At 39.5% G+C, this 13,776-nt stretch overlaps 1 protein-coding gene across 1 annotated transcript in view; it reads right to left on the bottom strand.

Annotated features, from left to right (window-relative positions):
• The window catches only part of Pde6 (phosphodiesterase 6), a 34,162-nt gene that overhangs the window by 8,229 nt on the left and 12,157 nt on the right, over positions 1 to 13,776 (bottom strand). Inside the window, exons 2-9 of the mRNA XM_065492900.1 lie at positions 8,127 to 8,427; positions 7,102 to 7,364; positions 5,386 to 5,504; positions 3,508 to 3,666; positions 3,169 to 3,258; positions 1,548 to 1,694; positions 1,410 to 1,487; positions 373 to 543 (exon numbers count right to left, since the gene is read on the bottom strand). Of these exons, the coding sequence (XP_065348972.1) occupies positions 373 to 543; positions 1,410 to 1,487; positions 1,548 to 1,694; positions 3,169 to 3,258; positions 3,508 to 3,666; positions 5,386 to 5,504; positions 7,102 to 7,364; positions 8,127 to 8,404 (1,305 nt within the window). The 5' untranslated portion in view covers positions 8,405 to 8,427. The remainder of the gene's footprint in view (positions 1 to 372; positions 544 to 1,409; positions 1,488 to 1,547; positions 1,695 to 3,168; positions 3,259 to 3,507; positions 3,667 to 5,385; positions 5,505 to 7,101; positions 7,365 to 8,126; positions 8,428 to 13,776) is intronic.

The raw sequence follows: 13,776 nt of genomic DNA, 5'->3' as shown, positions 1-13,776 counted from the left end.
TAATGCAAATCATGTCCCAATATTGACGAAAACTTGGTTCTTTTCGCACATTTTCACGCGACCGTTTATTCGCGCCGTACTCCACCGGACGCCATATCTGCGCGTCGCACGAATCTGGTCCACGCTATTCTGTTTCAATTTAAAAATGCTAGAAGGGATTTCTAACAAAATTTCCAAATTAGCAGAGTAACAAACTCGAACACATCCCTTCAATATGCTTAAATTTTGTCCTTTTAGCCTTGTAAAATATTTCTTACAGCTCTTCAATTTTAATTTTAATTACTATTTATATAATTTACCTCATCTTCTAATTTTAGTGGCAAAATTTGCCTTTAAAAATTTAAATTTTCTCAACAAAAAAGCCACAAATACCTGATTTGTGCCAGCGACGTATTTGGCAACCTGTGCCAAGGTCGAATTGCAGAGTTCCATCATCGTCGGCCTGTGCACGGAACCGATGTCCTCGTTGAGCTTCAGCTCGAACACCGTGTGAAACTGGATGCCTTTGTGCTGATAAACGTCTTCAACCGTCAAATTTTTGCTCTGCAACACAAACAATCACGCGCACTGGATAAAAAAAGCACCGACGGACTAATTTTTATCGATTCTCGCCCAAGAAAAACTTTCCGAACAATTAAGCCAACAGGTTCGGAGCCAGCAAAAAATTTCTCCCTAACTAACAACGAAACAACTCATCTTATTATCTAAAAGTTTCTAAAATTCTAAAAATTATTTTCTAAGAGGTTATATAAAATTTGCCATTATTTTAAAGAGGAATGATACTGGAAAAGCCTGGAAAAGCTTGTTGCCAATGCATAACCTCGCCCCTTAGGATTCAGTTAAAGCCTAAATTGACCTAAGAAGCACTGTGATTTTTTGAGAAAATTGGCTGGAAAGTTAGCATGCTTTTCAAATGGTAATGGCTGTCTCCTTTCTTGAAATCCGATTTAATTTCAAAACCAAGAGTTTCCCCAATAAGTGACAAACACCGTTGGACAGATCTCGACGAGAGGAATCGGAATATGCCAAGAAAATATGTTCGAGCACTGTAAATTTTGGAGTAAATTGGCAAAATTTGAATTTTTACTGTAGGAAGGTCCTTATTTACTATTGCAAATTGTTCATCGATCAATTTTTTATGGCATCCAACAATTCAAATAATTTTCAATTGTTGCCCTGTATCATTCCACTTTAATGATTTCTTCTGGATGGCAGCTGAATCGAAATAATTATTATAAGCACTGCATTGTTATGTCTAAAGCAAGAAGTTGTGGTTTTGCAACCCAGAGAGCTGGCTAACAATAGAATTACATTCAAAGCGAGCGTTTTGTTATATTCGGTTCTCATTAGAACTGCTGCTACTTATGCTGGCTGCTCCTTGATAAGGAAAAAAGCTACAGCTAGCCTACCTCTCGTCTGCACAGCGGTTGGCTGGGCTCTTGCTTCTCGGAGTAGCTCGGTCCTATCAAGATGTTCTCAAAGTGGCTCTGCAGGCAAAGGTCGGCAGTGCAAATTAATTCCGCAAGGGCTAATTGCGAGAGTATTACGGGCTCAGAGCAGTCGGGCAGGTCCTTCAGGAATACGGTGCAGCGCTCGCATTTGAGCAAATCCCTCGCCTCCTTCATTATTTTGGACACCAGGCATGTCAGGTTGTTCTGCTCCTCGAAGATGCTCCGGGCTAAATTTAGAAGGATCTGCGAACGGAATTACAGTTTGCGTCACCGTTTCGATAATTATTCTGCACTGATTGCGATTTGATGGGGTAGCGCTATACCGAGGGAAATCCAATCGAATGACTCTAGAGACTAGTTTATGTAACATCTATAAACTTTGAGCAACAAGTATCGGAGCGTTGAAAATACATATAAACAAGGTTCTCATGGAATTGCGGGAATTCTGTAATACAGGTACGAGGTACAGCTTGCTTTTTAGATCAAATGTGTTTCAATACTTCTTGAAATTTCTATTTGTGGCTAACTTAAGCACAAAAATGTAATTTTAAGTATGTGGAAATGTAGAAGAACTGGCTGCTGAGATTTAATTTTTTCTGTTCTATGTCGACGGAAAGTTTTAACATCTTCACGAATCATGAAATCAACTGTCTTAAAATCTACTAACTCAATCAACAAAATTAAATTTATAAATACTAGGAAGCTAGAAAATTCCAGAGAAAAATCAAGGTTATTTTTCAAAAGAAAATTAGATCACCTCAAATATCACCCTTTTGATCTCTGAGAACGACTAGACATTGAAAACTTTCTGTCGTGGACATAAATTGACTGAAATAAGAGTCGAACTTCCGGTTAGAAAAACTCTGCAAAATATACTGCTGTACGTTTAAAAATAAAAAAGATGCATTTACTAAAGCTTGAAACGGAATTTCGCTTGTCATTAAACAAAAATGAATCCATAAATTCCTTGAATTTAATTTAAAATCCAAAATTACTACTATAAAATCGATTTAAAATTTTAAAAATCAAATATAGTTATTTAATTAGTGTTAACAATTTTTAAGTATTTCTAATTTCGGCGATGAGCAACCTAATACAACTTTTTTGATCCAATTTTAATCAAAAAAATATTTCGCATTTGAATTCGACTGAGTTCACCAGTTGCATAAACCCTAAGTGTTCGAAGCCGCCAACAGATGGCGCCACCGTAGACTTTCGATTTTAAGGCACTTCCGCTGCGATTTCAGACTCAATCTAGCTACTGTGCATTCTTCAATTAATTTGCTATTTTTTTACGTTCTGAAAACCAAAATCGGTTCAGCCAATCGCCGTAGAATCGTGAAAAACTATTTTTTGAAATAAAAAAAATCTTTTCCAACGTTTCTACGGCGAATGGCTGAACCGATTTTGGTTTTCAGCACGTCAAAAAAAAGCAAATTAATTAAAAAAAGCTAAATAGCTAGATTGAGACTGAAATCGCAGCGAAAATACCTTAAAACAAAAATTTTAAGAAAGTCTGTGGTTGCGACATCTGTTGGCGGCTTCAATAACTAAGGGTTTATGCAACTGGTCAATTAGACTTTTTATTAAATTAAATCACAATATTTATTTGTGAATATTTCTCACCGGACTCGTTAAAATAAAATTTATCTCGCATTCAGAGGGGAAAAAAGAGTGAAAAGAGTCGGCTCGAGTGGGTGGTGGTGTTGATGCTTACCTGGTTGCGACGGTACTCAAGCACCGACATCTCGAAAAGCTGTGCATTTTGAATTCCAATGCCGCAGAACGTCAAGTACCTCCGAAACACCTGGCAGGCAAGAGCGAAATCGATTTTCAGTAGTGCAAAAGCCGGAGGCATGGCGGGTGCGAGAGACAGCGCAACAGGCCAAATTATTCTGCCGCCGCCGCCGCCGCTGATGCCGCTTTCTCATTTTCTACGAATTTGGCATACGCACATGCATGGCGGGGCGGCAGCGGCGGCGGCATTAATCCACTGGCTGCGTGCGCGGGGGAAATGGGGTTTCAAAAGCGACGGGTGACGCCTCAATTAGCTTACCTCGACGTCTCTCTGCGTGAATTCCTTGGATCCATCCGTCTTGTTGATGATCTGCGCCACGCCGATCACCTCGCCCTCGTAGTTGCAAATTGGCAAGCATAAAATCACGTCCGTCTTATAGCCCGTCTTCATGTCAATCTCGGCGTTGAAGCGCGAGTCCTGCATGTGCCGCGCGTCGCAAGAGAACAAAAGCAGCCTTTTAGATCACTTTGCTAACACACCAGTGGCGGGCGCTTCTTTTTAATCGCATGAAATTAATATTAAAAGGGTGGTTCATTCCGGAAATTCCATAATAAACACACTGGACAGACTTTTCGTCAATTATTGTCAATTGGAGCCATATTTAAACATCAGAACGAGTAAATCTGGCTGGAACTTCCAGGGAACATGTTTTTTAACGGTTTAAAGAGGAATGATAGTGAATTTCCACGCAAAAACCTTTTAAAACGTATAAAGATTAGGTGCAAAGGATGAAGAACAGTTAAAAAAATACATAGGAAGCACTGTAAATTTTCGAGAAAATCGGTCTCAAATTTAGCATTGTTTTAAATGGAGAAATCCCAAAGGAATTTTGCAATCGCGATTTTCACTGAAATTCCGCATTTCCCCGAAAAAAGACTCTGGCTGATAGATCTCGATAAGAGGATTCCAAATCATGTGAGAAAACACAGTAAATTTCGGAGAAAATTAGCAAAAACAATCTGATTGGCTAACAGGGGGGCGTTTGACGCTATCTTACAGAAGGGGGCCGGCGCGTAATGTAACTTTGCTCAGTTATCATTTTAATTACGTTTTCATTATCAGAAAAATTTGAAATTTTCGCACGTGGTAAACAATCAATTTGTCCTTAAATCAATAAAATGTCCTTTAAATCAATAAAAAATTTCTCTCTATTAAACGCTGTCTCTGATAGCCATAAAGGTCCGAGTTTGCCTCTGAAAATCGTAGAAATTATTAAAATGAAAAAGATATTATTTCTGAGATGATTCTTGAATAAATTAACTTGATTTTGGGTATGTTGATGTTTCCCAAAAAAATACAGGTTGTCTTACTGCCAGCTGAAATTTGTGCGAAAATTGTAAATTTGAGGAAAATTTGTTCAATGGGGAAAAACTGGAAATTTAATACGCTTTTTTAATTTAGGCTGTTTTTCGACGCTACTATGAACTGGTGAATTTAAATCAGGCCAAACACAGACCCCTTTCAAAAATCTGCAATTTAAAAATAATAACTTTCAAGACCCAAAAGCACTATTTTTTTATCTGCTCACTATTAAATTTTCATATTTTTTTTTATCACCCCGGAAGCAATTAATTTCGTTTGCTCAAAAAAGGGGGCATAACCATAGAAATTAAAAAAATGGATCTTGGGGCACATTAAGTCAGAAATACATGGAAAAATAGATCGGTTAGGGTTAACTTAACATGAGATTTCACTTTTTAAAATAAAAAAATCACTGTCATTCCTCTTTAAAATTTAATTATCAAAATGAGCACGCTACTTTTCGATTTGTGCACCCTTTAATTACGTCATAAAAAGAGGCCAGGACAAAAGCAATTTTATTCGCTCGCCTATTTCCACTTTGTTAGCTGTTCTCTATTTCTTTTTGAACGGTCGCGTCATAAGAGCAAAAAGCGAGGAATTAAATAAAGTGTGTGGTAGAACGTTTTTTTTTCTAATTCTCAATGACGTTTGTGGAAAGGGCAGGAAAGTTTGCCTCCGAGAAGTGTGGCGCGATGATGAGAATTTTCTCTCTCTGCCTCACTCTGCTCTTGCTCCCATCAGTTTTTAGCGCACTACACTCACTATACTTCTTTTTTGCCCGCTCGGCGAGAAACTTTTCACGGGTCTGTCAAAGTCTGGGGCGAGTTTGCTCACCTCGTAGGCGTTTGTGATGTTGATCACTTCTTTGGTGTGCGCCACGCTGCCTGCGATGCCCAGACCGAAGGGAATGCGGATTTCCTCCAACTGAGCTCTGTGCACCGCCTCCTCCAGGTCTGCGCCACGCGTGATGCAAATTTGATTAGTTAGTCGCACAACAAAGTTTTAATACGACGAGTTGTTGGCAAATTGTGTGCGCTCGATTGGATGCAACTTTTTGTTTTGTTCACTTCTGGTTAAATAGAAACTTAATATTGTTTTCTATTATACATTTTTATTTCTGGACAGGGGGAAGGGGAATTTTTTAAAATTGCTTTTTTAAAAATATGAACAAAAAACATAAACTTTTACGAACTGAAGACCGTCTTTGACGAAGTTTCTGAGCACACCAATCGATTCTTGAGGGTCGAATTAGGTAAAGTGGATAATTTTTCCGGCCAAAAAGTCCAGCGTGCCGTGCGAACTTTTTTTCCCGCCAAAACAATGTGAATGCGGGAACTGCGCATGCGTCAGAGCTGGTTTGAGCACTTGCAGAGAGACCCCTGCCTGTGCGAATGACTTCTTTGTCAGATCCAGCCAGCTCTGACGCATGCGCAGTTCTCGCATTCATTTTGTTTTGGCGGGAAAAAAGTTCTACTTGTTCTATGAACGTCGCGCTGGACTTTTCGGCCGGAAAAAATGTCCACTTTACCTAATTCGACCCTCAAGAATCGATTGGTGTGCTCAGAAACATCGTCAAAGAAGGTCTTTAAACACAGCAGAGGATTTTTCCTCAACGGTCGTGGAAATTTCTCGATTTAACAGTTTGAGGCTAGTTTATGGATTCAGATTAATTTTTTCCCACTCTATATGGGAATATTATCGACAGTCTCCCCTCGTTAAACAATGAAATATAGTGGTTATCAAGTTGGCCGTGCCTTGGCGGGGGCTGCACCCTTATGCTCTCAAGCCAATACACAAATAACAAGATCATTAGGTAAGGCGATTAGTGGCACACGCATTAACTTTGCGCCCCAGTGCTTAACTCTTGATAACGGAAATCAAGGCCGCGCTTAATGGAGAGTCGAGAAAGCAGCAAATTAAATAATGCAGGGCCCATTAGCCAAGTCCTGATTCGGTTTTAATAATTAATACCCTGCTTTTAATAAAGCCTGCCCATATAACATGGATTTAAAAAGCGCTGCTGCTTCCCTGCCGTCTTTTTTTATTATTTGCGAAGCATTGTTAAGGCACTCTCAGGAGTGTCAAAGCAATGTGAGGTATTTGAGCAGTTCGGAGATCTAATACTGGCTACCCAATGTCAGAGATGGCAAAAAGTGGTTAGTTTAGTGACTCGAATTGCTCAAATTGCTCGACGGGCTGGGAGGCGCACCGGCGCCGACTCGCTACTTGCTGGTTTGCACCTTTCCAGCATGCGTGATTTGGCTTCACGGGACGAATGTCTAGCGTTTCAATGCAGTCCTCGGTGCAGAGGCAAGTGGCCCTTCGGTTGGCTGGGTCCCTGTGCGGCCTGGTGCGCCCATGTTATCCGTTCGCGGTGTTATTGGGACCCGGGTTTCAGCATTCGTGCTAGTGCAGTGCGCGCCCTTCCCGGTCCTCGGACGGACAAGGATAAAAAGAGCAAAAAAAAAAAAAAAAAAAAACTGACAAATAAAATGGCAAATCCGCTCTCCCTTCTCTCGGGTGAGCGGCCCGAAATTAAAAGACACCCACCTGTTTCCACGGTGACGTCAAACAGTTTGGGCACCAGATACCTGCCGTCCCTAGGGCCTCTGGCCAGGAACAGCGAGCCCCGATCTGCGTGCGTGAGCAGCTCCACGTTGACCAGGATCTTGTGGCAGAGCACGTTGATGTCGAGCTCATTGGCCACGTCTCGGATTAGCTCCATGAACAGCTCGTTTTCATCCAGGGTCGCGAGGTTGCGTCTCGACAAGGCGGACGGGTTCGACTCTCCGCACATGTTTATACTTTTAGCGCTGCACACACAAGAAGAGTAATAATAAAATTGTTTTAAACCTTCTGGGCTACTTGCAAATTTGTCCAAAAACATTTTTCTTTAAAAATCCTTATATCTTACCAATTTTAATGTTAGTTTTCGCGCTGGAAAAATTTGATAGGCTAAAAACATACTCAAAGGTTTGGATTGAAAATCGAATAACAGTATGTAAAAAAGATTTGGGCTGAATTAATCACACATAAATTTCAAAATTTATTAAAATCTCGTTCACAAGCCAAAAATTTTGGCCCTTTTGCATGTTTGTTTTGGCCAATTTAGAGGTTTTGGTAGCTTTAAACGATTTTAGGTAAGGTCGACGCGGAATAAATTCACATAAATCATCACGAGAATGATTGGAAAGCCTAGAAAAAAATATTCGTTCTTCTAAAATTCAGCGGGGGCCAGATTCATGCGACGCGCAGATATGGCGTCCAGTGGAGTAAAAACGGTCACGAAAAGAAGCAAGTTTTGGTCAATATTGTGACGTATAATTTGCATTTCTTGTACTAATTGTGTCTTTTGGATCGTAAAAACAAACTCTTGACACTCGCACGGGAATCCAAAGAGAGCTTTTTGTCTCCCACATACAAACGCCATCTTGGATCTGCGCAGTGGGAACCAATTTTATCTCAAATCTGGCCCCCGCTGCTAAAATTTGAAATTTAAATTCCTAGCATTGACAAAAATAACCTAGTAAATGATTTAAAACCACATTTTCTGTTATCAACGACCTGTCTCTCACCTGGACCCTTTTCTCTGCGGCGAGGTGATGAGCATCTGGAAGAGTTCGGACGTCACCGAATTGCGTTTGCTGCGGGGCAGGGGCCGGACGGGCGGCTGCTCGTCGGACGCCTCGTCATCCGAGCAGCCGTTGTTGAGACTGGTCCGCTGCTGGTGCTTCTCGAGCAGGGTGGCCAGCAGCTTCGAGTCGCCATTCTCGGCGATCCAGTTGCGCACAAAGTCGGGGTGCTCTTCCAAATACCTCTCGAGGTCGCGGCCCTCCTCGCGCTCGTCGTTCATACTTCAAGAGGCTCCATTTTGACCTGCAACCACGCAGAGATTCTAGTTAAACCCTTTTTGTTTTTTGTAGGGGTTTGTAGGAGTAAAAATACGAATTTTGATACGTATGCATGGAACTAATTTAGATGAACAGAATAATTTTATGCAACAAACATGTGTAAATACCAGCAGAGTCCAGATTCGTGCGACGCGTAGATATGGCGTCCGGTGTAGAATGGCGCGAAAAAACGGTCACGTGAAAGTGCGCGAAAAGAACCAAGTTTTCGTGTCAATATTTTGACATAATGTGCATTATTTGTACTAATTCTGTCTTTTGGATCGTAAAAACAAACTCTTGAAACTCGTACGGCAATCCAAAGACAGCTTTTTGTTTCCAACATTCAGACGCCATCTTGGATCTGCGCAGTTGGAACCAATTTTATCGCACAACTGGCCCCCGCTGGTAAATACGTGAGATTTCAAGTACAGAAATTAAAAAAAAGTAAGATAGATAAATCCGTAAGTTCATTAATTTATTTCAGTTGAAATTCAACGCAGTTTCCTCGGCGTACAGCAAGCTAGTTATTTTTCTCGTATTCAATTTAGTCGTAAAGTCAATGTGTAACTTTTTTGTGCATGTTGTGCGAGTGAAATAAAATAAAAAGGCAAAGTGGTTCAGAAAATGACAAGTTTAGCAGCGCTGACGCACATGAATGCATTCCGTTTTACATGGCCGCATATTAAATGCGTTGCTAGCGAGTGAGCTTGTGTGTGTATTGGCATTCAGGACGCGAAATAATGACGGTCATAAAACGTTATCGCAAATGAGCTTAGAGCAGAAGCACGCTTGCTCCAAAGGAAGGGACTCTATTCTAAAATCGTATACAACTTATCTTCAAATTGAAGCGTACAACAACGAAACCTACATCAGTAATCTGAGGGGAAATTTTGCTGTGGTTTTTTAAATGGAAAATATGATTTTTTTATAAACTAGCATGCATTTTAAATGGGGAGGAGTTTCTCCTTACTTGAAATCTTATTTTATTTCTTGACAAAGAGTTTCCCAAAAAGGTTTCATACGCTGTTGGACAAATCTCGACGAGAGGAATCGAAATCTGCCAAGAAAATGTGATCAAGCGTTGTTAAATTTTGAGAAAAGTTTAAAAATTTGAATTTTTTACTTGAGCAAGGTCCTATTTTGATTATTGAATATTGTAAAACAATTGTTTATCGATCAACAATTAATTTTCAATTGCCGCCCTGTATCGATCCACTTTAACTGCAAGCTTTTGATTATTGCACATAATAAAAGGGAACAAAACTGCTTATTGTAGGCAACAATTCATTTTAAATTACTGTCCTCTATCACCTCTATATCAATCCACTTAAAATCGTTGTTGCTTTTCTAATTTCGGCATGAATCCACGAGAAATCAGATCACTTTTTTACTCTCAAAGCGTCTAAATTAACTGTTTACGAGTCCCAACTTTTTAAAATCTAATTCCAATACTTCAAAAACACTAAAAGAGCTTGTCCTAAATAGCAAGAACACGGAGATCATCGTGGATTTAAATTTATTCCCGACGACACAAACACACTCACGACGTGCAAGAGCAGATTGAAAAGATGTAGAGTAGGCGGTGGCGGTCGGTGGTGACAGGCGAGGAAACGCCTGCAGAGATGGTAGTTATGCAACCGGCACGAAGGCCGACGCGGATGCTCCGGAGCAGATTGTCTGCTGGCTTGCAACACGGCGGCGCCTGCCTTGATTATAATTTCATTTGAGCAGGCGAGAGGCAGCTCGCTAAATTCCTTAACACGCACCCGCAGGTAAGTTGGTTTGATGAAATCTGCAAAGCGAGCAGAAGCACTCAGCTCGGATAAAAGCAATCCGGCTGAGCGAGCGCGCTCTGAAAGCGAGCCACGCGCGCGCTGCGGATGTGGCCCGCTCTCTCGCATGCTTTTTTCACGAGTACGCGTGTGTTTATAAATTCGGCGGCTGAGAGTGTTTCGCCGTCGCTGAATCAAATTTTAGCGGTGGAATTTGCGAGAAAGACACGCCGTTATTGTATTATCCACTCTAGTTTGCATCTGATTTTCGGAAAATTTAGGCCCGTGTTTGCTTTACAATTCTTTTTTGGCTGGAAATTTGAATATTATCCATAGACTATAGGGAATTTCTGTCAGTTTTTGAGCCGGAAATATGGCTTAATAAAAATAGTCGGGATTTACCGGCGAAAAAAATAATTATTGATGTAATCGGAGATAAAAAAAAGGTTATGATTTTTAGAGCAATGAGTACTTTTGGCAATCTTCCTTCATTGGCGTATACCAAAAGCAATAAAAACTCTTAGAAACGTCAGTTGAGGAGGCAATAATATAATGCATTTTTGCTAAATTTCTTCACATTTATTATGAGTTTTTTAGTTGATCAAAAAATAGCAAATTAATTGAAGAATGCTCGGTAGCTAGATTGAGTCTGAAATCGCAGCGGAAGTGCCTTAAAATCGAAAGTCTACGGTGGCGCCATCTGTTGGCGGCTTCGTACACTTAGGGTTTAAGGCACTTCCGCTGCGATTTCAGACTCAATCTAGCTACCGAGCATTCTTCAATTAATTTGCTATTTTTTGACGTGCTGAAAACCAAAATCGGTTCAGCCAATCGCCGTAGAATCGTGAAAAACTATTTTTTGAAATAAAAAAAATCTTTTTCAACGTTTCTACGGCGAATGGCTGAACCGATTTTGGTTTTCAGCACGTCAAAAAAGAAAATTAATCGAAAAAAAGCAAAATAGCTAGATTGAGTCTGAAATCGCAGCGGAAATGCATTAAAACAAAATTTTTAAAAAAGTCTGTAGTTGCGCCATCTGTTGGCGGCTTCAATAACTAAGGGTTTATGCAACTGGTCAATTAAGAAACCATAAATTTTAATAATCAGAAAATCATGAATGACGATAATATGCTGATGCTGACATAATTCCAGGTTCACCAATTTTGTAATATATGAACCACTGGTTTTTCGTAAAAAAGCCGTTAATCCCCAAATATATTTGGGATTTCCCAATTTTTTCATGATTAAAAGAAAAACTAGACAAATATTGCAAAATTGTCACTTAAAGTATGGAAATATCCATAATCTTTAACTTTAAAATATATTATTTTGCATAATGAGTGACAGAACAATACACAGTAAAACAGTTTTTATTTACAAAATATTTTTTTCCGGGAAAAATGCGAGAAATTGCGAATCCTGTGAATGTTTCTGTCTACGTATAGCTTAGTGAAAATAGATGATTCGATCAAATAAAATTCCAAATCATACATTTATCTGCTGGGCTGCACACTGAATTAGAAAGAAATCCTAAGTGACGTCTGTGAATGAAATAATCAAGATTTTAAATATCCAACTAACATTTATATGTTGATAAAAGAAAGCCATTTTATATTCTGTTGAGAGAGAAATTGATAACAAGACTTGTTCCTGTTTCAGATTGCACTAAAAATCTGTATTTTTACTGGAAAAAAATACTGCTGATGAGGCCAGAACAAAGATACTAAGAACAATTGAGATAATTTTCCACTAATGTGTTTTTTATCTTGATTAAAGCTGTGAGCTGCGTCCCAACGAGGACAGGTCTATTATTTGAGTTATCTTCGTGATTTATACCTTTGGCCTGAATAAAATATTGCAATGAAAGAAGCCACATTTAATTTACTGGAGGCTAGATTCATTTTTCTACTAGAAAATTATTTATTTCCTCTGTAATCCAATTTGTGGCTTACATATCAAACAGTCTTTAGTATTTACCAACGGTTGTTGCGCGAGCAAAATGGAAATAAAATAATCTTCCCCAGAGCGAATTTAATGCGCTCGGCCGGCAATAAAAAGGATATCCCTCGGCGGAATGCACACAGGAAGAGGAAATTCAATATTAGTGCTGGACGCAAAGCCCGGCTGAGACAGACCTACTGATGCCCGTCACTCTGCAGCAGAAAAGTAATTAACAGCAAAATCAATAATACGGACAATCAAAACGAATCCTACAATAATATAATTGATTTCAGCAGCCATGGTCAATCAGCAATGCGGCTGCGTGTCTGACGGGAAAAATCAGCGGAAAGCAATCGGCTTAAAAAGCACCATCTGTTCTAATTGAGGTCGCACCGAGTGCACTTTAGGAAAATGATCCGGCCGCCGCCGCCGACTCAATCAACGTACATTGCACGTATACGCGCGCGTGAATGCGTCCCGAGTTAATTATTGCTGCTGCTGTAGAGAGTGAGAGAGCAAGCTTGTTGGTGCAGCCCTCGGCTGTTTGATTATATGTATTTCAAGAGATTGATCGGGTTTGTTAGAGAGCGGCCGCAACCCCACCGCCTACGCAGATCACCGGCTGCGATCACATTCTAACACCCTTTGAGAAATCGATATTGCAATCAAAGCATCAACAGCTTGCAGTAAAGATAATTTACTTTCCATTTTTCGATTGTTTATGATATTATTAAGAGCAGAATTTTCTCCAGTTGGATTGGCTAGAAAAGAGAGGATGGAATTGCGAGTGAAAATTGACATTTTCAACAACCGTCGATTTGGAATTCTCCCTTCTCTAATTCTATATTGTCTAATTTTTTAATGTAGGCCTTCTGATGAGGCACGAGAACAACCGAAATATTGTTCCGAAAAAGCCGAAATTATGGAGAAAAAAATTCAAACATAAAAACAGCTCAACCTTGAATTTTAAAATTGTATGCTCAAAGTTTGAAAATTGTTAATGTAACACTTAAAATATAATGGTTGTAATCCGATGTAAAAAGGTGAGAGCTCTCCGAATAGTTCATTGATTTCCCTTTGAATCGTTCAAGTGCTCCGCACAATACAAAATTCCGACGCGAATTTTACGAATTTTCATGCGCACCTGTCCTGTCAATAATACCTCTAACAACTCGTGATTGTGAAAAAGTATGCATCGCACACACAGCAATCACATCTCTTAAAGCTGAATAGACGCTATTTTTATTGGTGTTTAACTTTATTTGCTTACTCACTAAAAACCTAAGTTCTGTATTGCGAATTGTAAAGAAAGTCTAAATTATTTTTAAATTTGTGTATAGTTTTTTTCCTTTCCTGGATGGAAACAAAGCTTTTTTTATTCAGATTGAGGGAAGTCATAAAGTATATCAATGGCTTCATTTTAAACTAGAGGTCCGGTAAAATTTTAATTTTAATTTTTCGTCTATGGTGACGGTGCAGTGCACCCCGTTTCAGATTTTAATTGACAAAATCAGAAAAAAATTAAAGAGGAATGATACTGGAAAAGCCTGGAAAATGCTTGTTGCCAATGCATAAACTCATCCCTTAGGATTCAGTTAAAGCCTAAATTGACCTAAGGAGCG

Source organism: Cloeon dipterum, chromosome X, assembly GCF_949628265.1.
Source record: "Cloeon dipterum chromosome X, ieCloDipt1.1, whole genome shotgun sequence".
In the NCBI taxonomy this organism is placed as follows: domain Eukaryota; kingdom Metazoa; phylum Arthropoda; class Insecta; order Ephemeroptera; family Baetidae; genus Cloeon; species Cloeon dipterum.
The sequence above is the reverse complement of the archived record's forward strand: the minus strand, read 5'-3'. Positions and strand labels throughout refer to the sequence as shown.